Below are 24,380 nucleotides of genomic sequence, written 5' to 3'. Positions count from 1 at the left end.
GCTTTCAAAGTGTCGCAAAGATTTCCAGCTCATTAAAAAGCTAAAAGCTCACGATAAGAGATCCTCAGAAATGACTACAGACATTCAGACTAACTTTTCATTAATTATTAAGTAAAAAGAAGTAGTTAGTATTTATTAAAAAAAAAAATACACTCAAATGAACAATCAAAAGCAAAGTACATACAGCAACATCAGCTGATTGTCAGATCGAATAGATTTGATAGCATGAAAGGAAAGTGTGGCTGATGAGATCAGTTCTCCCTGCATTCTCAGAAAATCAGTTTTCTCGATAGCACCACCTAGCAGCGATAGCAGACAAAGAACCGTGATCTGCTTTCAGAGCTCTGCTGCTGAATTAGACAGGTGAAAAAAACATTTCTACGAATGTTTAAGTTTAAGGAGCAATTCCTATTTTATATTATCTGCTTAGAGGTCAAGAAATGTAAGTCTGACTGAACAGTAAATGCAGTCATTTTAAAATAAACAAGATGAACTGACTAAACAGTTTCAGCATCTACAGTTTTTATATGATTTGTCCTAAAAAAAACGTATTTATTAAGCTGCTGTGAAGTAATCATGAAAAAAAAACACATCACACTAGACTAGGACAATATTATTTTATTAGCTGTACAGCAATACATTCTCCACATTTTTCCTATTCCCTCAAAGCCCCACCCAGCCATAATAAATGTCTTTATATGTGGGTTTTCTGACCACTGTAAAATTCACACAGTTAAAGCTAGGTACAAAAAAGGAAAAAAGCATTAACCTAAAATTAAGAGCTTAACAAAAGAAAAGAAATGTAAATGCAAAGAATAAGTAAAGAAAACATTCTGAATCCAGAAAAAATGTTCAGAAAATGTTCAGTCCTTCTAAAAGTGAACTTTCTTATGAACTAACTCTATGCAAACAGTTCCTCCAGAACAGAATGCATTAAAATGGCTTCATCAAGCTCAAGCTGTGTGGACTCTACATGATCTGAACAGAAATGTGAGAACGTTGCTATGGACAGAGACCTTTTTCTGCTGTGTCATCAATGAACAACTCAAGCACGTCAGCAGTCACACCAAATCTGAAAGTTAGGGTGTAGCCGGCGCCAAGTCATAGAACTCATCTAGCATTGGCCAACTTGAAAATTTTCCACCTGTCCTTTTTCCTTCCTTTTCAGGGACTAAACCCCAGCTGCCCAATTCCATGTTACCACTATACCAGGCAAGAGCTAAGCTTACCATTCAAAGTCTGAAAAGCAACATGAAAATATGCAATGACAGAAACAAGCTATCGACTCTTATCATCATTAATAAAGGAAAAGATCTAATTTTCTCCCTGAAAAGCAGAAAACACAAACCCTGGTAACATAAAAAGCTGAATAAGGCCAAGGACAAAGGAAACGGGGCATTTAACATGTACACCCTGATCAAGATTTAAAACTTTTCAGGAGCATGTTTTTAAATGACTACTGTTTAAAATGTCATTGCATCAGCATTCAAGGTCATCGATTCACTTGAAAAAGGTTAAAATATTCATAAAACGAAAAAAGAAACAAAAAAAACAAAACAAAAAACATATTTACACGCAGGACCGTCCACCATTACTCTTCTTTTGTACAATGTTACCAACCACAGCTTTCTAGTTATTTCAATATGTAATAGATGGAAATGCGCTGAGGCCATACAATTATATGGCTGTATTTTTAACCTTTTCTCTTTTATCAATTGTAACCAGTGAAAGCAATAAGAATTTGCAACATAATAAAAATTGTGTCAGATATTAAAAGGATATTTGTTGGGTAAAAATGCCCATTCTACAACAGTGACAGAAAGTCTAAATATCAAGGCTTGACCAGGCCAACCCAGTTTTACTTTTCAAATATTGCCATGGTAATGTAATAGATTGGAGTCTCTAAGGATATTGGCATGTTAATTAGGCAAAAACATCAAAATGTGTGCAGTTCACTACAGTAAATATGAGGAACCAATCATAATCACTGAATTCGCACATGAGCCTCTCTGCACCCCCTGCCACACACTAGATGATATACAATGGACTATCAGACTATTAACTCAAAATGTAAAAAAAAAAAAAAAAAAAAAAAAGAGCATCAAGCACACTTGAGTCAAAAGTTTGTAAAAAAAAAAACAAAAAAACAAAAAAAAAACAAAATGTAAAGTGAAGATTAAAAGTGAAAAGGAACATTGGATATTTCATTTCACAGACCAGAAAATGAAGGAGAAAACAGCAGAAAAAGAGTTTGTGTTCTGTGAGGCAGGGAGGTGACAGCATGGGAGGGGACGCATACAAGCGTAAGGACATCGGGCCTGGTAGAGCACATCACCGGTCCATCATGCTGAGGATCATCTCAGGGGTGAGGTCTCCGTTGGGTGCAGCTTCAGGTACAGAGAGCTGCTCTGCCTCCTCTCCTCCCTCTGTGGCTTCGACCTCCTCCACCACTGGCTCTGCTGATGCTACCACTGAAGTATCCACACCGTCCTGCTCCTTCTTCACTATGATGTTCTCAATGGCTCCTGTGCCCTCGTCCTCCACTTGGATAATGGCAGCTGCTGCACAGAGAAGGTTTAACTATTAACTCAAAGAATATTAACCATAAAACCATGACAGTTGCAGTTTGTCATAGAATAAAACACTAACTTTGGTGAGAGGGGGAAAAAAAACAGATTTATAAACTAAAATGTTTTCTTGCTAAAAGCAAAGCACTTCTTCCCCGATTTTGTTTAGTAGATAGTCAGAATGGATGTGTGTATACTGAACAACACAAGCAAAAGAATAGAATTGCTACCAACACAGATTATATGGAATGGATCCTTTTCACACAGCATGCATTTTATGCAAATGTGTTTGTAGCTGCCACGGTTGAGTTACTAGCTAAATATGAACTGTAGTCTTTTTTTATTATTATTTCCCACCATGTTTTTTCATAGTTTAAACAACAGGACACATCTAACAAAATGTGATGTAATCATAGTTCAGCTACTGAAAGGAGAAGCATGATAATTACCAGTAGGTGCTATGGTTGTGGTCTTAGCAAGGGAAGCTTTGGGGGGATTCTTAGGAGGTCGGCCACGTTTTCTCTTGACAGGTGGCTCAGCGGGTGCCGGAACAGGGATGGATGGTGGAGCTTGTTCCACCTCCATCTCCACATCATCCAGAGCATCTTCTTCCTCATCTTCCTCATCAAGGTCATCTAATTCAGGCTCTCCATGTTCATCTAACATAGGATGAGGATAAGTAACTAAGTAACATCCACAATGCCAGAGTACCTTTGGCTGAAGACCACAGTAGACACTGCCAGAGTCACTTACCACTATCGTCATCATCATCATCCTTCCTGGAGCGCATCTTCCTCTTCCTGCCACCACGGCCTCTTTTGGTTGGAGCGCCATTCTCTCCATCACCACCTTCCAGTCCTGAACAGTTTTCAGCATGCCTGGCCATTGTGTTCTGTTATTTTTTTTTTTTAAAGCGACATGTTAGAGGACATCTTTCACACACACACAGCAAATACAAAAGCTCTTTGCATACCCTCCGTGTGAAGGTCTTGCCACATTTAGTGCACACAAAGGAAGTGGGCACAAAGGAGGGGTCATGGTAGCGGCGAAAATGCATGTCCAGGAGCTGTTTCTGTCTGAATGTTTTCTCACAGTGGCTGCAGGCATATGGCTTTTCCCCAGTGTGGGTGCGCTTGTGCATCACCATGTGACGCTCCTGACAGGACACACAAAAGTGTTTTAATGTTTTCTCCACTAAAAGGTGCACCTTGTAAATCCAATGATATGCAACATGTAACATCAGAGCACTATTTGAGCTGACTGACCTGTCGACAGGCGTAATCGCACTGGTCACACTTGAAGCGTTTTTCATTTTTGTGGGACTTCTGGTGCTGGATAAGAGCGTAGCGCTCGTGAAATACGGCCTCACAGTAACGGCACTTCCTGCCTTGCTCGATGTAGGAATGCTGCTTGCGCAGGTGCACACCTACGCGGAGCAAATTACATATATATTGATGAAAAATACGAACGCACAACAATTCCAATTGTACGTGGTATAGGTTAAAAGATGGGAGGACAGTCGTACCCAAGTCGCTCTTGCGGGCGATGACCGTATCACAGTGGGGGCAGTGGAACTTAGCCACATTCTCAGTATGCTTCTGCAGAATGTGCATCTTCATAGTGCCACTCTGGGTGAAACGTGCATGACAGATGTAACACTCATATGGTTTCTCCCCTGAAAACACAACAATAGGATAAAGGTTGTTATTGTTTTTTTTTTTTGTGTTAGTTTGTCAACATTTGGTTTCAACTCCGAGTGCAAGAATTACTGGTCAAACCTGAGTGGGTTCTCATGTGTCTTTTCAGCTTGTAGGTGTCTCGGCTAGCATAGCTGCACAGGCTGCACTGGAATGGACGCTCTCCAGTATGAGAGCGAATGTGTCTCTTCAGCTTGCTGACCTGTTTTATAAAAAGAAAGTAACAATACGTTAGAAGTGAAAACTAAAGAGTAAAAAAAAAAAAAAAAAAAAGAAATAGAACAAACAAAAATGACCACTTTACATACCTCCACACTAGCATAGTCACACATGGAACACTTAAAAGGCTTCTCATGGGTATGCTTATAGCGACGATGTCGCACAAGCTCACCGCTGGTCACAAACGCCATGTCACAATCAGTACATTTGTGAGGTCTGGTGCCTGTAAAAAAAAATTACAAAAATACAAAATTTAATAAATACTAATTCACAATTATGTTTCACAAAACGTGTCATACAGATAAGAGCAGACATAAGTGCAAAAGCAGAAAAACACCTGTGTGTGTGTTGAGATGGTTCCTTAGCAGGGTGACTGTCCTGAAGGCACGTCCACACAAGTGGCATTTGTGTGGCCTCTCATCTGTGTGGCTCTTCATGTGGCGGTCAAGGTTGGAGCGTCTTGGGCAGGTGTAGCTACACAATTCACACTGGAATGTCTTCTTTACACCTGGACAAAATCACGTCAATGAAAAAAAAACAACAACAAAAAAAACAACAACAAACATGTAAAAGCTCAAGTGCAATTCTATTATTCATCTACATAAATTATTAATGCCCACAAACTTCAATCACAGCACAGGAATGACATACCTTTCTTTTTGATTTTAGTTGGCTTTGGAGGCTTCATGTTGCCCACAACCTTCTCTGCATTAACCTCTGAGAGGAGGCCTTCTTGTTGCTCCTCCTCAAAGTCATAAACAGACACATCCATGTCTTTCTCTCCCTCCGTGTTGTAGCGCAGCTTGCTTTTCTTTGTCTTTTTGGTCTTTTTGACTGGGGGTGTGTAGTCAGGATCCTTGGCCCAAGTGGGGTCATCATTCTGGGGTTCAGAGATCTCATCCTCTTCCTGCTGCTGCAGAGCTTGCTCTTCATGGCCCTGGAGCTCATCCTGCTCCACAGTCTCCACTTCTCCATTGGCACCAACTTTCACAACCTACAGGCACAAGAATCATGAAAACCAAACCAACCCAAAGCCCCGTAAGCACCTCAATAAACTACAGACTATTGACCAACCTGAAAGCCCTCTGGGAGTGGCAGCGTGTGACAGATGACAGGCTCTCCATCTTTGGGCAAGGCAGTAGCATCCACCAATGTTCCCTGCAGCGCTTCTACAGTGGTGGCAGTGACGGGCACAGCTGAAACAGGCACCTGCACTAGCTGCAGTTCACCCAGGCCCAGTTGCTGTTCCTCCATATTGACCACCTGCAGGGTGATGATCTGGGTGTCATCCACCGTGGTGACCGTAGCCTCGTGGGCTGCCCCAGTTACACCAGCACCCATGGTACCCTCCATCACTTCGGTCTTCATCTGCAGCAGGGCTGGGTCCAGGGTGTCCATCACCATCATTTCTACACCGCTATTTACACTCACCACACCTTCAACCAGCTGCTGCTGTGCATCGACCACAGCTCCTGTCACTTCGCCTTCGGCTACCGGCTGCTCTACCACCTCTAGACCAGCAGCCTGCAGCAGCTCAGCATGAACTACTTCCTCTTCGTGCCGACGTTGGTATGTCTTACAATCCTTGGCTTTGAAAGAGTCCCCAGTCTCGTCCACTACAGCTTCGGTCGGTGCCCCTTCCATGGGTACTACCTTCAAATAAAAAATAAAAAAAAGCTCCATTAAAGATGAAAGTAAATATTCACCGTGTTAAAGATCACCATCCAAAATGATATATGCTTACACCTTTACAGTTTCCTAACAAGTGAAACAAGAGAGACTCGCTAAATTAGACTTACATGTCTGCGGGATGGTACAACTTACTGCCTTGCTGAAGTTACCTGCACCAAAAATGTGTACTTCGCCTCTCTACTCTCCTGCCCTCTTCAATTCTCTGCATTCGCTACATCTGACCTTCCTTCCTCGTAAGAAAATACAGAACAACATCAAGACATGATTAGGAACGTTTTATAATGCAACGAGAAGCTTAAACAGGATGTGCCATATCTTGGGTTTCTCTAACAACAGCTCCACATTACCAGAATCAAAAGTATATCAAACCACAATAAGAAAGTCGTTAACAGGTGTTTTTTTTATCTCCAACAGATGATAGGAGACGTGCTAGTTTCAGCTCTGATCTTCATAACGGACCTTCTGCAGCTTTTGGTACTTTGTCAGTTTGTGCTCTGGAAACGTGCCCTGCTATGACTCCTTCATTTCCTGATCTTACTCATGTACACGCCAAAAAACACCCGAAATTTACAAATGGTGCAGACGCACAGTCGGTCATCAACTACCCACACTGGGTTATACTGAAAGATTTTCCACCACAGCAAGAGGGCATTCTGAGCTGATTAACAGCGTTTTTGTACCGCTACCAGCCGGGTTGTAGAGGGAGCTCTCCGCAGTTTTATCCCCTCAGTCGTCAGCCGCTTGAGGTGGCTAGTGTCTCAATAAGCGAGCGGCCAATGAACGTATTCAGCACTCCACTGGGATCAGCGATCACTGAGATTTAAGATGCCCTTAAGCTTTGGGGGAAAACTAGTCAGAAAAGACTTCGAGGAAACATGTTGTTAAGAGTCATTTAAAATCAACTGTCGGCTTCACCGAGCTCGCCGTCTTCCTCGTCCGATTTTCATCTGCGCAACAAGCTGGCTAGCAAACAACCGCAAGCTAGCCACCGATTCCGGCGTTTAACTTTGCTCATCACGGCGATCGATTTCTACGAAGATGAAGACTAGGAACCAACAAGCCGGGATCATCGCCGCTGGAGATTTTAGTGTTACGGCTTGTGTGAGGGGTACGTGTGCGCGCGCTGTGTAATGGGTCAGGAAGGGCTGTGTAGGTTTGAATCGCGGTTGAGGAGGGGCGCCAACAAACTGCTAGCTTTGCTATGCTAAGCTAAGGAGTTAGTCAGTTTGTTGGCGCTGTCTGGACACCAAAATGACAGAAAAGGGAGGATATCAATCTCCGTTCGGTAGTAAAGGATTATACGTGGTGGTTGTGTACTTCCAGAACTCAAAACGATCGACCTTTTACGGGCGATATTAGCTTGTTTGCTAAGCTATTGCTCCATCCAGAAACGGCGGGTTTTTGTCACGGAAACAAAGAGAAGAAAAAGAAAATGGAGGCCTGGCCTAAAGAGGGGCGCAAATACTGAAGTGTTAAAATGAAGCATCTCGCCGAAATGCCGTCTGATATAAGTTCGAAAGCACGTAATAATCGGGCATAACCCCGAACATCTGGGTTATAAGTGTTTTTTTGCTAAATTTTCGATAACGATAGAGGGAGACAAACACCCCCCGCCAGCCGCCTGGACCAGGAGCCCCATCGTGACACCTAGAGGCCGATTAAAGATCCTGCAAAACTCCCCCCGTTCGGAAAAGTGCCACAATTTTACCTGCTTTTGCTCGTTTATCCTCTCGTTGAATTCGACCCGAGGCCCGCGATCCGCTCTTCCTTTAGTACGAGGCAAAGTATAACTGCGTGCTTCCCCTTCGCTGGTTTTAATCCTCTCCCGCTTTTGCAGAGTAGGCTCCGCACAAAATGGCGGCCCGAGGCGGTTGCTGCGCATGCGCGGCACGCAGGGGGGCGGTGGCGACGAGGAGGAGGGAGGGGTGTAAACACAGCGCTGTGCCGATTGGCCAAAAGGGGCGCTAGCACTTTTAAATTTCATGCTTTATTCTCCAACGGATTTCACTAAGCGCGCGCGCACACGCAGTGTCCTGATATGCTCAGTGCTGAAAACTTCTATTAAAGTGTAATCAACATTATACTTTATTGTAAAGCAATACAAAAAAAGGTTTTGCAGTGTCTATTAAATATTTTCATTAAAAAGAAAAATGTTTTCTATTAAATAACCCGTTCAAAATATGCTAGATCTCTGTTCACTTTAGGCTTCTTAATTTATTCAAGCAGAACACAAGGGATTTTTTTTTCTGATTTTAATAGTCTTGTTTTTCACTTGACATCAAGATCTTTGTCAAACAATAAACATTTCTTACTTAAAAAAAAAAACGACGATGCACAGTCTGTATGTCTTTAAAGAAAAAATATATATAATTAAATCTGTGTTTACAGTTTATCAACTGCTCTTACTTTCCATTTTAAATAAGTCTACTTTCTTAACACAATCACTCCCCAGTCATTTGAGGCACTTGTACATTGAGGCTTTGTCTTCCTAAGTCTCAACGTAAACTCGGGTGAAGAGCTGAGATTCCAGCGCTGAACGTGTCTAGCAGCACTCGAGGAGCGCTCTGAATCTTCGTTCAGTTTGCCGTGGGCCTGGTCTAAATATTACATGCACTATACTATTGCAAGGCAAAGTCAATCATAGGCCATATATTTTTATTCAACTAATACTAATAATATTTGTATTTTCATATAAAATAGCTCCTCTGTTCTTTTTTTTTTACAGCAGATATCTCCCTCAGATACAATGTTGTTGACTTGAATCTCAGGAAGTGCACTGTGAAGGTTTCATTAGCACTCAAAGCAGGCCTACATTTGCTTTTGAGTGTAAACATGGTTAAAAAAAAAACTAAAACACAAACATGTACACAGATTACTTTATCAGTAAAGCATATATAGTGACAGTATGGAATGATAGCAGTTATACTGTAACTCTTCACTAGAAACACATTCACTCACTCTTACCACCTGAACTCTGTCCCACTTACACCTGACAAACATGAACACTAGCACACTGTGTTAACACAAACTGAGCTTCAGAAAATGCTCATCAGGTTAAAAAAGTGCACCCCTGTTAAATAAGTCACATGAAAGTAACACTTTTTATTCTCCTGCTCTCAGTGAGCATGATGGCAAGTAAAAAAACAAAACAATGTCCATGCATGCGACATGAAGTCATACACTCATTTGAGTGTATGAACTCGGTTGTGAATTGTGGAGGCAACTCTCAATGTAGAGCATTTCTCCAACATCTCATTTCCATTGTATCATTTAACTGATTTTAATTTGTAGCTTATCAGTCAAGTTCCAATGTGTCCACTGATTGTTTAAATCGTCTGCAGTCGCTCTGTTTAACAAGGTGATTCAGGATTTATTTGCACTTCAATGGTGTGATCTATGTTTGATCACAAGTCCTTTACTGGCATACAAGTCTGAGTACACAGAAGACATTGGTCTATAGTTTCTGTGAGTTGATGGTGCTTAAAATGCAGTGCTGGCCATGCTGCCAGGTGCAAAAAGTCGAGCAACTCCATCCTGTTCGAGATGCTGATGGGCCATCATCCCTTCCTCACCTGCACACACACACAGTAAAAACAAATGCTGCTAACAACTGAAATTTCAAGACTTTCTTTCAAAGTCGAAATCCATTATCTGAAGTCTTTTTATCGGGTGCTTTTTTTTCTGCACCCGTTTTTTAATCCGTATTGCATTCTTATCTATTGATGTTCTGACTTACCCAGCACGAGCAGAGCTTGTTTGGCGGCATCTCTTACATCCTCCTTGTCTGTCCGGCACAGGTATACCAGCTGCTCAATGCTCTCTTTAGCCTATCATACAAATACCGCATACATCATTTTTTTTTTTGTATCAATTACATATACCAAAAATGTATGAATACAATGTCCATTTTCTGAACAGGAAAGTCTTTGTATACAAATCACAATTTTATTTCCATTTCAAAATCTACCAATTTGATTGCATTCTTGATTTAAAAGCGGTTTAATCTAAAGCTTAATAATTCGAAAACAAGCAACCACCAAATATCAGATTTACCCTATATATGCCAAATTAAAATAACTTTTGATCTAATGTGAACATGCAAAACAATTACTGAAAAGATCAAGAAGCTAACCTTTAGACATGCGAGTGCTTTACAGCCACACACACGGGTCTCAACACTTTCATCCTCCAGCAGCTCCAGACAACTCACAAGAGCCTGACAAAGAGATTCAGTGAACATACAGTTTTACAAAAGTAACACACTGGTGGTGTAGCAAGCAGGGGACAACATAAACCTCTGTGGGGTTTTTTAAAGCTTATGTATATATTACAAAATATTTCATGATGCTTGCACTATAGAAAATAAGGTGAGTTATATATTGGCAACTAGTTCAGTTCTTAAAGACAAAACAAGACATATTTTTATATTTCCTTTTATTATTATATTAGTTTTATTTGTAGTTTTGCTATCAATAATGATAAAATACTTTAAATGGAAAAAATTAAATTAAATAAATAAATAAAGTGCCCTTTTTTTACCCATATTTAAGACATTTTCACTTGCTAATGTATTTATTGTATTAGAAATAACCTTTAGCCATAATTAAGTCCTTGTAACCTTTACGTTCACACGTTTAAGTCAAAAATGGTCCATTCCCTTGGCGTACCCTCTCTCTGTGGCGTGGCTGCTCTGCAAGGCTGCGTAACAGAGAACTGGCACTGCTGCACACCTTCCCCCGTGGGTCCCTGAGCAGTAGGCTAATGGCACGCAGGCCCTCACGCTTCAGACTGCACTCCGGGGGCTTTTTGAGGGCTTTCAGCAGCACATCTTGATCAGCAGACTGCAGACACTGCACCAACCAGACTGTAGCCAAAACCAGACGGGGGAGGAGGTGGATCGTAGGGTTCATGAGAGGAGATTAGAGGCAGAAGGGAGGGGAAAAAAGAAAGACAAGTCACAAATGATGTGATAATGAGAGGATGGGCGTGGCAAACATGTAAATTCAAAGTAAGCTAAATTGTTTTCTAATGGCCTCTTCACTGCTGCTAAATCAGGTTAAAGACAAAGCAGCAAGTGAACCAGACTGCACCTTCAATAAGTTGATCATACACTGGGGAGAAAACAGTTATAAAACATACCCTCCTCAGCCAGCTCGGTGATGTGCGTCTCCAGTTCGTTCACACCCTCTGCCTCTAGGTAGCTCCAGAACTGAAAAACTGTAACAATCTCTTTTGCTGTACTTCCACATCGCCTGGGCAGCTTTTTCTCCAAAATCTTTTCCACCAGATGCATAAATACTAACAGAAGAAAGCGACATGTTGGGTATTGGCATCATATTCTATACATTAAAAGCCCCTTTGGATATATATATATATATATATATATATATATATATATATATATATATATATATATATATATATATATATATAAATATATATGGTGTGAAGGAGTGAGGCATAAATGCCCTTTGCGTTAATTGTAAGCAAATAAACTGAACTCCCTCCACACAAATTGGCTAATCTAAACATTTCACTGCCAAGATATTTTAATTTGGAAGCACTCGCCTGGTGATTTATTATGAACACTTGATGAAGCAAGTAAACCCACCCGCACACACACCTGTGTCTGAAAGGCTGGCTCCTCGCTCTGGAATTCTGCTTGTGTACATGTTGTTCAGAGTCTGCAGGAAGGTCTCTGTGGAGGTGCTGAATACACCAGCGCCAGTCGTACAACGCCTCCATAGCAACACAGCCCCCTGGCACTGCTCTAACTGTGGAACGGCTGTTCCCAAACACACGTCACCAAAAGAGAATTAGTAAAAAATTAATATGAGCCCAAAATTAAATCATCATATTCAATTTCAAATAACTGATCTATTACTGCTCTTTAGATTTCTTTATTGTGGATTAAAGAAAACCGTTACATTAACAATTTAAACATGCATTTGACCAAAAACTACATCTTTTTCCCCAACATTGTTTTTTGGACAGCTAACCTTCCTCAGGTTGGCTGTCACTCCTCACTGTATCCTTGACAGCCAGACGAATGAGCTCCATTACCCGAGTCTCCCGGAGCAACCGATCCAGAGCGTACATTTCTCCACAACGCAGTGGCCCAAATGTACCCAGCCTCTGCACAGACATCACACACAGCTCTTCATACAACTCAAAACTCATATAAACATAGAATCCAAAAACAAGTATATATATTTTCCTAATAGGCAGAACAAATCATACGTATTTCATTGAATAATAATGGTTGTATTTATTTTTCAAATATAATTCTTTATTTAGAATTACACTGTATCTCTAAGCATGCAACAAGTCACACAGAGAACCTGATTTCTCTGCTGGTTTTTATCTGATTGCTTCTGCTAGACAGTGGCTCCTATAGACAGTGGCTCCTAAGTGCACAATGCAGAGTCTGCATTAGGTTTGCTCATATGGACTCACCAGCAGCTGGGTGGAGCAGTTCTTTAGATGTATGAGCAAAGTTTCATTGAGTGCTCGGTGGCCAGTGCTGAGAGGAACACAGGGAGTGTCCCAGCTGTTCTGTGTACAACCTTCTTCCGCTACCACACTGCCACCTGCTACTGGCTGAGAGCTGTACACACACACATACACACACACATACACACACATACACACACATACACACATACACACACACACACACACACACACACACACACACACACACACACACACACACACACACACATCAGTCTAATTTATTTTTTGTTAGCATTAGAGTACAATATTTCCAAAGCATTCAAAATGTAAAGAAGGCCACATAAAATGGCTTTAACAGTGCATATAGCCATAATACTACTACTACGCTACTAATAATAGCATGAATAACATTTAGAACACAACAATCATAGATCACAGAGGGAGGGAGGGTGAGGGTGTAGGAGATGGGACTTAGTGGGAGTTTCATTCTATAGTTTTTGTTTTGTGTGTCCCCCTTTTCAAGAACAACCTGTAAATCACTTTAGCGAAATGTGTCTCTGTATTGCAGTAAGCACTCAGTCTCTCCTCTCTAGATAGTCAGTTTAACTGCATACCCTTACAGGAGGTGAGACTGTGTGTACTGAGCCATACATTCCATCCAGGGCATGATATTACTCTCACGTTTATAGTTTATCACATATTTGGTTCGATTTACCGTTCACAATAGTAGTTTGTCACTTGTAGCAAGGGCTTAAACACGTAATAATGGCAAGTAGCAACTAAAGCTAAAGAAACATTGGCTCATACGCACAACATTCAAACCAAATATTTGGATTTGTCACTGAAACGTGTCCTAAAAACCTTGCGCAGAATTCAGAAAATTACTATTCAAATATCACTGCTCATCTGCTGTCACTAAATTCGTCACTCTATGTCTCACACTCACATAGAAAATAACATTATTAGGGTGAGTTTTCTGATCCTCAAAGTGAGCAGGTCTTATCTGAGAGACTGATTTATAATCAATCCGAGCTCAGTCAGTTTCATGAATTGAAACTTATTATTGCAAATTTAAACCTGTAAGCAGGCCGAGTGGTGACATGAGAATACAGAACTGTAGCAGTGAATGAGAGAGAATAATATTTACAAAACTAACATGTTTAATACAAACAAAATTAAGTTCGAACTAAAATCTAAACAAAAATAATATTTAAAAACTAACGTTTAATACAAACGAAATTAAGTTCAATTTAAAATCTTCGTACACTTAAATCCAGACTTCATTTAGCATACTGCGTTCATATAGTTTTAATGATATGTAGTTTGTTTGTTTTTTAAATGCTGTATTTTTCTGATACCACAGGAAACACATTTTTAAAATGTTCCTGATTTTACTGTGATAAATTGTGACTTTTTACAAAATATTTCTACAGTGACTTTTAGCAAACATTTGTTTTGAACTTTGGAAACATTAAAGATATTCTTAAAAAGTCATTGAAATTATTATAATTTTTTAAATATATAAAATAATTAATGTTTGAAACCAGGCATGGAGACATTTTACTGGTTATAATTTGAAGAATAAACTACAGAAATTTGTTTCTATTTGCTGAATGTTTAAAATACAAAAAAATGCTTCAGACACAATGTGCAGTTTTTGTCCTGCCACCAGATGGCAGTATTTCATTACCCTAATGTATGTTGAATTTCTTAGCAATAGAAATGATCAATAATTTTAGTTTTTTCTTGCAGAACTTTTCAGAAGCCCTGACCTGTCTGTTATGCTTGACCTCTCGCCGTCTTCTTCATCATCATCCAAATCTGATGTGTTGAGGAAACTGAAGCTTTCAAGAGCAGTTTCCACTGTCAAGCTCACACTGGAGGCTCGACTTCGACTTTGACCCTACTCACACACACACACACACACACACACACACACACACACACACACACACACACACACACACACACACACACACACACAACCACAATTATATAATTCTGTCTGCCCATAAATTTTTTTAGCTAAAATATTTAGGTACTGGCGAATAGAGACATTGGCAAATCAAAAATGTTTAGTTGTGCACATGGACACCAAACAATTTTCGTATATATTTTCTTATAAAGATTTCTGACAAGCTTGTGCACTTAACAAACATCAATATACTCTCTCCCAGGTGAAAAATGGTAATCATTATCCCCATAAGCAAGGGATTTCGACCGGTTTACAAATTTACCATCAGAAATCTAATACAGACAAACACATTCTCATGCTGTGGGTTGGGAGCAGGAAGGGTGGCAACCTGGTCTCTTGGGTCAGAAAATACTTTCATATCCTCTTTCATCTTTCTTCTCGGTATAACACACTGGCGTCAATGAGCACACAGATAGCAACAAATATTATTCTTACAGAAACACTTTAAATCAAATTTGATAGCAAAATGGAAGCGTGTGCACTGACTATCACTGACGCCTGTTAAAAAAAAAAGTCAAGAAAATAACTTATAACTATAATGTGTAAGTACAAAGTGTTTGAGAAATGGTTTGGCCTTAGCATTGTAAAGATTAATAGATTTATAATGCAGCTTTAAAAGAGACATCAGCATTAAGAGCCTTTTGAGTCTTATATATTCATTCATTGATTCATCTTTCATTTATCTTGGGTAGGCGTGCCATGGATCCAGAACATATCCTGTAAACACAGGATACACTGTGCATGGGAAGTGGTCCATCGCAGGACACAACACACACACACACACACACACACACACACACACACACACACACACACACACACACACAGTCACAAAACTATTAGGGCAATTTAGCGTAACCAATTGCTATGTTTTTAGGTTGTGAGAGGAAACAGTATAAGCCACTGAAAACACACACACACACACACACACACACACACACACACACACACACACACATAGAGGATTGAAACCCCCGAACTCCAGAACCATGCTTCGATCTCATGTGTTTCTTAAAACATATATTTGAAGAATGTTCAATGTTAGAATATGCACTAGTATAGCAGACTGTTAACTCACAGTGAGAGCCTCCTCCAGCAGGCGGAGCTCTTGCTCCAGGACCTGCAACTCTGGAAACTGACCCCTGTAGTCATCTAGAGAAGAAAGAAGAGCGATGAAGGCCTCGTTCAGGTCGCTGTCTTTTGCCTCATTGTCCTCCATCTTTCTGTTATCTACTGACAAAAAATCTTCTTCAGTCCCTGACTTCTCATTTACAGACCCAGTGCGTGTCTTAAGCAGGTTCTGTGTGTCTTGGGTGTGTTTTATGTCACCAGTTCTGGAGTTTAGAGCATTATTTTGCTGCACTGAGGCCTCTGTATTAACAGAGGCACAGTTAGAGTCCTCCATACTACTGGTGCAGAAATCAGAGTCCAGTTGTGTTGTAGACTTGTCACATTCAGCAGCAGAATCAGAGACACCCTGTGCTATAGGGGCTGTGGTGTCAGAGCTGGATGTTTTCAACGTGACTAGATCAACATTGTGATGGTCAGCTTGTGGCTCAGGAATGACTAAGCATGGCTCAGCCCTCAGGGGCACATCCTCTACTAAACTTGGGTCCAACGGTTCCCCAACAGGCCTCTCATTGAAGGTGGCATCCACACTGCTCTCACTGATATGACTGAGAGAGCGCAAGTAACGAGCGTGGCCATTGGGCACAACTTGCGTGCCAGCAGCTTCTGTGGCCACTGCGATTGGAGTTGTCTGAACTTCCTCGTCTTGCTCCTCCTCCTCCTCATCTTCCTCTTTCTGATTGGCCAGCCGGGTGGGCGTAGAGGTGGATGATTGGCGGGGTGTGAAGGAGATGTCAATGGCAGGAGCAGCGGCCTGCAACTCAGGCTGCACCAGATTCTTGTTGGCATGACGAAGACCCTGGGATAGCTGAGGGCTCGATGAATCGTCTGAGGATTCAGAGGAGTTCGACCACGCTGTACCGTTCTCTAATTCCTCTTGCCGCTTTAACATGTTCTACACAGAGGAAGGAGGGAAAAAGAAAATGACAAATGAAAAACAGTAAAAACAAATAAACGGATCAACCTCTATCGCATGTATCTGTATCGTGTTTGTGATTACTACAGCATAGGTGCAAGATGTTTCACTGTACTAAAACCAAAACAAAAAATATAACCTGAAACTCACTTAAAGCAGAGGCCTAAAGGTAGTTGTTGGATTAGACAATACACATTAGCCTGAAACACTGTTTCATAAATATTTCACAAATTCTTGAACATCTTGCTGGTTAAAATCCATCCGTTTGTTCAGTTAAACTTGAGGCTGCATACTGTTACATTTGATAATTTTACACATTTCAAATTTACAAAAAGTAATCACAAATGCACTACAAATGCTATGGATTAAGAGTAGACATGAATAAACTTGAGCATTCCTTTAATAAATGCTTTCTTCCAAATATTTTTACATAAAAGGAAAAGAAATGAGAAGAAAAAGTCAAACAAAAAAGCATATGAGGAAAAAATATAACAGCACTGATGTGCTTCAGATGGATGCTGTCTGTTCTAATTAATTTCAGTTTACTGGAATGAGCAGAGAGGCAAAAGACGAAAGAAAAATAAAGAGCAACTATGTGATGGACGCATAAGAGAGAATGGCCTCTGTTGTCACCCATTAGTGTGATCATTTTCCCAGTATTCAAGTCAGGCTGACTGGAGGCTGGCGTCAAGCCCAGACACCTAACACACTGCCTCTAATTAACTTCTGCTGCAGCCACTCTGTCACCCTCACAAAATAAAACATATGACATTCACTGGATGCAAGTTTAGATCGTGTGAATGTTATTTTGTGTGCACACGTGTGTGTGTGTGTGTGTGTGTGTGTGTGTGTGTGTGTGTGTGTGTGTGTGTGAGTGTGTGAGTGTGTGTGTTCTGGTATACAAGCCAAGACACTCTACTACTATTTGACTATTTGCTAAAGAGCTCTAGTTTACTTAACTACAACTACACAGATCTACAAAGCTTCACTGAATACACAAACACTGCATTCATGAGTTCTCAAAGCTGTTAAACTGCCACCGCCTAGAGAACCCGCTGAACAAAGTGAGCCAAAGCCACACAGAACTACAAGGCACTACCTGCAAAACTACGGCACTATTTCTACTGGTTAATCGCTGCTAGCAAGTAGCAGCACTTACGTGGGAGGGTAAACGAGACAGTCCAAAGTTGATGGAGGAGACATCCCCACAGCTATGCGTCTGAGAAAGTTTCTCGGCCAGTGCGTCCCGAAACACGTCCAGAAGGGACCAGCACTGCTTTGAATGCAAACTTCTTGGGATGGACTGTATCGTAGCATGACGAAAACACACTGAGAATTGACTAACTCGTAATCCATTTCCTATTCCAGCAGTAACCCTACCTATTTGTGGGCAACCTTTTTACAAAACTAAGAACTGTATATTTCATCATCAGTGAAGTGCTAAATAGAGCTAGGGTGGAAAATAAGGTGTTAAAAAAAGTATAAGTCCACGATATACTGCTTTAAACACACTAAAAGTGAACTGACCGATTCCTTTGTAGCCTGATTTATGCGTAGAAGACTAGACAAGTAGGTCTGCATCATAAATTTGATGCAGTGCATTAAATATTAAACAGATGCCTAACTCTCTAACTGAAAAGCCATGTGTTTAAAGCGTAGATAAGCAGATTGCTAGACTTTATTGATCCCATGAGGTATTATTTTACAGCAGCATAAAAAATTATTCAATTAAAGGATAAATTATAGATTTACAAAAAAAAAAAAAAACAATCCACTGAATATTAAATAAAGATAAGCACAACACATGTTGCATCCACATATAGAGAAGCTCAGTTGGTAATACATCATGAGGAGTCTTACACTCACGTAGAATGCCTGTTCTCGAAGAGATGGTGTATCTGGAGGGCTATAGGTGGAGAAGCGTTTATTTACTGTAGGAGCCTTGCTCACTGTGCTTGCTGTGGTAGCCTGGTCATCTTTGTCGAATGGACTGTAATAGATAGAAAAAACATTTAGGTATATATAAATTGATTTTTTTTTTTTTCAAATAAAACCTTCAACGAAAATGTGTACAAATTTAAATGTTTTAATCCATCCATCCTTTAATTCCTTGGTTTAAATTCTGCTTTGAATATGAAAAAAAAACTTCACATGGATTTTTTATGTTTTGGACAGATTTTCGATTTGTCTCATCAAATATGTAACCAATTTTAGATCCAATTTAGATAAAATCCAGAAATGGAAAAGCAAAATATGCATTTCTTCCTTATTGCAAAATTAGCTTTGAATACAAGAAGAGAAGCAAAGGGACTCTTATTTACATTTACCTTTGCGGCATTTAGCAGACGTCCCTATCTAAAGCGACGTACAAAATCTATTAAGGTTCAGATGAATTTTAAGGTGTATGTATTCTTAGGTTTATGTCCAAAACCTAAACTGAATTAAAAGGACTTTTGTAAAATTTATTTTGAGGTAAAATCCCACAATAAAAAAAGTTTGTGTTCAGAAAAATTATTCTAACAATTTGTGCAATGATTAGGTTTTTGACTTTGCAAGCCTTTTTAACCACAATAACCTTCTTGTTTTTTTTGTTCAAATAACTCCTTTAATAACATAAGATATACATACTTCCATGTAACTTCAAGGCTTAGTTTGATGGTTCCTAGGTCATTAATGTCCACAGCTACGGTCTGTGGCAGAGCAGCAAACAGGTCTTTGGTCTCACAAGAGACATTTCCCACCACCACATGATTAGCCAGACTTTTCAGCTCAGTTACCTGTAAGTAATATGTTATTTAGTTCTTATGTACTGGGGACACAAATCACATCATCAGAAAGACTTACTGGGTCACTGGATACACAGCACAAACTAACCAAAGCTACAACTATTTAAAGATGACATCATTATCAGGCATGGAAAAGATTGATAGCTTCAGATTACTATGGACTATGGTACACAGTGTCCGCAAAAAGTCAGAGCAAAGGCATCATGATAATGTTATAATAAACATTGCCATGTTAGCTTTCCAGTCCTAATGCTCTTCACCACTATTATCAAATCACTCATTAAGGGGATCAATTGAAAAGATGTTCATTACTCCAGAAAAGTTTCTATACTATTACAGTAAATAGATATTATACAGTGTCTCCGGATACCCATTTGTGGTATAATTATGGTATATGTAAAATAGTATAAAATTAAAATTATTATCCATACTATAAAAAGTAAATTAGATGACACATAATAATGCCATGTTTGGAAATGCCCCAATTGGTGGATGAGACCTAATGAATATAAACTTGGGTTGAGCATGTGCTCATCAGTACAAAAGTCAAGCAATCCTGTCTCTCTTCCTCTTATGCTTTCTCTTCTTTCTTGTTACTTATTCCTGTTTTATTAGACAAGAACTAGACTCTATAGCAATATGATAATTGATACTATGATACAATAACCCAAATGAGGATGAGTTCCCATTTTGAGTCTGGTTCCTCTTAAGGTTTCTTCCTCATCTAAGGGAGTTTTTCTTTGCCACAGTCAGATTGTGTGCATCAGGGATAAATGCACAACGTTCACCTTGACTGTTGATTTCTGTAAAGCTGCTTTGAGACAATGTCTGTTGTAAAAAGCGCTATAGAAATAAACTTGACTTGACTTAACTTGAAAATAATTATTTAATTATTTTGAAGCAGCAGGAGTTGGCAAAAAATATATGTTTGGTAGCAAACGTCTGTACCCAGGTTTAAATGTGGCAAGTAAACCTGCTCAAATAACCTGGACAAAGAAGACAGACATGACAGAATTGAAGAGAACTAACTTAAATGAAGCAGAAGTGAATGTGCCTTTATGAGCTACTGTAGAATGAGACACTCGGGTCAGTCTAGACATTGTTTGGAAAAACATCAGATACATTTTTTAATTTCTGTTTTTTAATATCCCTTCTGCAAAGCCCTCCCCTTCCTATTTGTCACTGACTGCTCTGTCTCACTGTCTCACTCTCTCACCCTTTATCTGGAGCATCTGAGGGAACTTTGTGCTTCTTTCCTGTGTGGGTCATGCAACCACTGAAGAAGAAAAACAAGTGAAAGTCCAGCTGCTCACACTGGGCTGCTACAAGACTTTACAGACAGATGTGACTGCGCAGTGTGTGTGAAAGAGTGCGTGCGAGGGAAAACAGAAGAAAAGAGACCAAGAGAATGTGCCAGGTATCCATCAGGAAAATAAGTGCAAGTGATTGGATTATAAACATTTTTCAATGTAATTAAAATTTTCAATCAATTGTAGAAACTGTTTCACATTTAACTAAGCAGTCATCCATTTTTACTGAGCAAAAATCTGATTGCTCAGTAAAAATGGATGGTTATCTGTACCACAGACACACTTGAATAAATTAGATGGAAATGAAAGAACAGGAGCAAGTAAATAGTTTGGTTTCACCGTGAACAATAAGCGTTAATTTAATAATTTGTCCGCTCGGATGAAAAGCATGACAAGACACTGTAGATCAGTTAAGGTACACTGTGTTAATCATATTATGAATAACACAATACCTAATTTGGTTGAATGCCAGTCAGGAAACCAATGCCCCTATATAATTATAATCATATCAACAGGCAGCAATCAGAAAATGAAACTTCTATTAGTTTTTTTTTTCACAAGTATTCACAGAAAATCTGTACCATTTAGGCACTGGCTGCCTTCGCAGATTATTCGAACTCGACACTACTGAGCACTCTGACTGGTGAGGAAAAAGAGTTATACACTTCAATACTGCTGACCCATACGTCACGTGATGCTATCACTGAAGCTTTATTTCAGCAACAAAGAATTTTAAGAAAATGCTGGATTCAGAATGGGCAAGTTTTATGAATGATCCAAGTTTTTAAATGTACCTTGTTGATATAGCACCGCTTCAGTCTCATGCTCATCAATCATACTGAATAAATGTATGCAGAAAGCCTCTTCCGATAATGGCTAATATGTTTGAGTAAGTGTCCAACCATATTAAACATAACAGCAAGAGGCTCTGTGTTTCTTTTCTGCAGAGGAAGAGGCGCTACTACTTTTAACAAATTTTTTTACACCCATGTTCTGCTAGAAAATATCACACATCATTTAATGTCCCCATATGTTTAATTCACAGCATATGTGCCACCCATTTTAGCTTCAAGCTCTATGTGCCAGTAAGTTTGAATGTGGAATGCATATGGACAGATTGTACCTTTATTGAAAGGAACTCAGTGATAAGAGGGAGGAAGACCATCTCCTCACTGTCCCACACTTGCTTTCCGTTCATCTCAATCCGACCCCGCAACTTCCAGCGCTGTCGACCATATCTCATAAAGATCTGTGTGGGACAGATACATACAGGATACAGCTTTACACACACATCTAAGCTTGCATGCCTTTAAAAAAGCAGAGAGCAAAAACAGATTTAAAAAATTTATTGCATTTAAGAGTTAGGGAGCTTGCTCAAGTGGCATCTTGGCAGCGCTGAGATTTAACTACTAAGCTTCCCATAACAAAGATACTGTTGAGACTGTTGTATAATCTCTTCATCATGAGTCTTGAGCGTGTTTGGGAATGTTATCTTTTACCTACTGCCATATGGACAGAGGAGTCTCACCTCTTCAAATAACAGCCTCCCACCTCTGTCTTCCATCACTCTATCTGTCCAAGTCTCGGTTTCCTTTCTCCCCCTCCCCATGCTGTCATGCTAAACAGACTGATGTGCTGACTGACTCAGTTGATGAGCTCATCAATCAAGACTTGTCAATATCAAGCCATGTGCATTTTAATTAGTGACAGTGCAGCCTACATCCTTCTTTAATTTGCCTTAACCTCCAGAAATAAAAGGCCAAGCACAAAGAAGCAGCCAACTGAGATAATTTCCATCTCTCTCTCTCTCTCTCTCTCTCTCTCTCTCTCTCTCTCTCTCTCTCTCTCTCTCTCTCTCTCTCTCTTTATGTATTGGGTCACCTGGTCATAAGTTTGGTATGTGATTTTTATGTGATTTTTGCGCATTGCTTTCCACATTTAGTCCCAATTTCCTCCACTTTTTTGGGAATTTGTTTAACCAGATTTTGGAGCATGCTTATGGATATTTGTGCTCTACAGCAGGCCACTCAAGATCTGCCTCTCCAAAGCATGTAAACCAGATCTTCAAGGAGCTCACTTTGTGCACAGGGGCATCGCCATGCTGGAACAGGTTTGGGTTTCCTAGTTCAAGTGAATGCAAAATTCTATTATAGCGCATCTAAAGACGTCCCATACAATACGAGAGCCTCCAGCTTTGTGGTAACAGATTGGAAAAGAACCACATATAGCAGGAAAGGTGATGTGACCCAATATTTTTGACAATATATAAGAGGGAGAGAGAGAAGGACATGGAAATGATCTCAGTGGGCTGCTTCTTTGTACATATATGCATTTTCCAAATAAGAATAGAAAAAAAGAAACGAAAGATGACCTCATATTGGTCTCCAGCACAGAGGCGTGCAAAGCCAGCCAGACCTGCAACAGAGGAAACATGATTATGCATGTGTATTTAAACAGATTTTATATTAAATAAAAGATCGGTTTTGTTGAGAAACAACCAGTCTATGTCTATTCTTTAACAAGTCCAAGCAAGAAAAGGCAAACAAAACACTAAACATTTCATACCTTTCATTTTGACGTGGAATTCTCCGAGCTGATTTTCTATCTCACTCTCCAGCATGCACATGTTCTGTAGAGGCACATTTACAGAAATCTCAGAGAATTTAAGAGATAAAAAAAACAACAACAACAACATGGCAAAAAAAATAATGCAACAAAGCAGAAAAAAGCAAGAAAACACAAGTTTGGAAAAGTTTTCAAAGTGATGCTTATATTCAAAATGTAATTAGTGATCTCCACTAATTGTCTAAATTAATTCTACATAGAGAGCATCCAGTTTATTACATATGCAATGCTTAATATGTGTATACAGTGGGCTCCAGTAGCCTTTAACCACAGTTAAAAATCCGGGATATTTTTAATTGCAAATTTTTAATTACATTTATAAATATTTACAAATAACAAAGACAATAAATGCATTGTCTTGCACCTTGGAAATGCCTTGTTTGAAAGGTCAGATTTTTCCTATGCCTAATCTGTTCATCTGAAGTATGGGTTCAGACAACACTCATTTGATCTAAATGGATCACACGTTTTTGGCACAAAGGTGTGAATTCTGTCAGCTTGATTGCATACTGCATTACAGCAAGATGATGAACATATGAAATACACTAACATTTCAAGTGTAATACTAATATTAATAGATTAAATATTATAAAATATTTCATATTAAATATTTTAAGGTTCTATTTCTGAATATCAGAATAACACATTTCGGACTGAGTTTTTGTTTATTTAATGTGGAACCAGTCCTGATGTCCTGATAATGTGGTGAGGGTTTTAGCTGACAATGTGAAAAAAACATCCATTCCAAGTCTACCTAATCGACAATTATGACCAGTATAGACGTTAAGAGTGGACACTTTAGGCATATAAGAGATGCCTTGACACCCTTTCAATTATAGAATAGCTCAAATATATCAGTGTCCACCATCAGTGCACCACTAGCCAGGTATTATTGGGGTTTTGGATCATTATCAGTACAGCAGTGACACAATGTGTTATTGGTACAGCTGTATTGGCAGGATTTATCAAATCCACTGCTTGTTTGAGAAGCAATCTGGAAATACAAAAC

At 39.6% G+C, this 24,380-nt stretch overlaps 2 protein-coding genes and 1 long non-coding RNA gene across 25 annotated transcripts in view; all 3 read right to left on the bottom strand.

The window, feature by feature from the left end:
• Positions 1–603: 603 nt before the first annotated feature.
• On the bottom strand, positions 604–9,637 carry ctcf (CCCTC-binding factor (zinc finger protein); the record flags this gene model as incomplete). Of its 8 annotated transcripts, none has more annotated exons than XM_083552648.1 (13): positions 604–2,561; positions 3,017–3,226; positions 3,321–3,459; positions 3,541–3,723; positions 3,833–3,993; positions 4,093–4,242; positions 4,346–4,466; positions 4,573–4,706; positions 4,821–4,991; positions 5,135–5,477; positions 5,558–6,136; positions 6,283–6,401; positions 7,884–8,024. In XM_083552648.1, the coding sequence occupies 11 exons, from the start codon at positions 6,125–6,127 to the stop codon at positions 2,332–2,334; spliced, it is 2,412 nt and encodes an 803-aa protein (XP_083408774.1). In that variant the 3' UTR covers positions 604–2,331. The 8 variants fall into 8 exon arrangements, with proteins under 8 accessions (XP_083408774.1, XP_083408778.1, XP_083408775.1 ...); XM_083552652.1 differs by having other exon boundaries at positions 6,308–6,401; positions 7,884–8,022; XM_083552649.1 differs by lacking the exon at positions 7,884–8,024 and adding an exon at positions 6,523–6,778.
• Positions 8,814–24,380, bottom strand: part of ripor1 (RHO family interacting cell polarization regulator 1) — a 69,735-nt gene continuing 54,168 nt past the window's right edge. For 4 of the 16 annotated variants that reach the window (XM_083552633.1, XM_083552632.1, XM_083552640.1 and 1 more), the window contains exons 8-22: positions 23,312–23,375; positions 23,118–23,161; positions 21,870–21,995; positions 19,279–19,427; positions 18,517–18,640; positions 15,685–16,629; positions 14,404–14,534; positions 12,632–12,782; positions 12,175–12,310; positions 11,799–11,960; positions 11,315–11,473; positions 10,843–11,039; positions 10,308–10,391; positions 9,912–10,002; positions 8,814–9,747 (exon numbers count right to left, since the gene is read on the bottom strand). In XM_083552633.1, coding sequence (XP_083408759.1) covers positions 9,656–9,747; positions 9,912–10,002; positions 10,308–10,391; positions 10,843–11,039; positions 11,315–11,473; positions 11,799–11,960; positions 12,175–12,310; positions 12,632–12,782; positions 14,404–14,534; positions 15,685–16,629; positions 18,517–18,640; positions 19,279–19,427; positions 21,870–21,995; positions 23,118–23,161; positions 23,312–23,375 — 2,655 coding nt within the window. In that variant the 3' untranslated portion in view covers positions 8,814–9,655. Of the gene's footprint in view, positions 9,748–9,911; positions 10,003–10,307; positions 10,392–10,842; positions 11,040–11,314; positions 11,474–11,786; positions 11,961–12,174; positions 12,311–12,631; positions 12,783–14,403; positions 14,535–15,684; positions 16,630–18,510; positions 18,641–19,278; positions 19,428–21,869; positions 21,996–23,117; positions 23,162–23,311; positions 23,376–24,380 lie in introns of all 16 variants that reach the window. The other 12 variants (XM_083552629.1, XM_083552628.1, XM_083552638.1 and 9 more) reach the window with 3 other exon arrangements.
• Positions 19,681–21,860, bottom strand: LOC310732362. The gene is made up of 2 exons (XR_014535462.1): positions 20,423–21,860; positions 19,681–20,224 (listed from the first exon to the last, which is right to left on the bottom strand). It is a non-coding gene; the product is annotated as an uncharacterized lncRNA (long non-coding RNA).

This window comes from Silurus aristotelis (genome assembly GCF_946808225.1).
Source record: "Silurus aristotelis genome assembly, chromosome: 10".
NCBI lineage: Eukaryota > Metazoa > Chordata > Actinopteri > Siluriformes > Siluridae > Silurus > Silurus aristotelis.
Note: the sequence above shows the minus strand (reverse complement) of the source record. Positions and strands in the feature narration are given on the sequence as shown.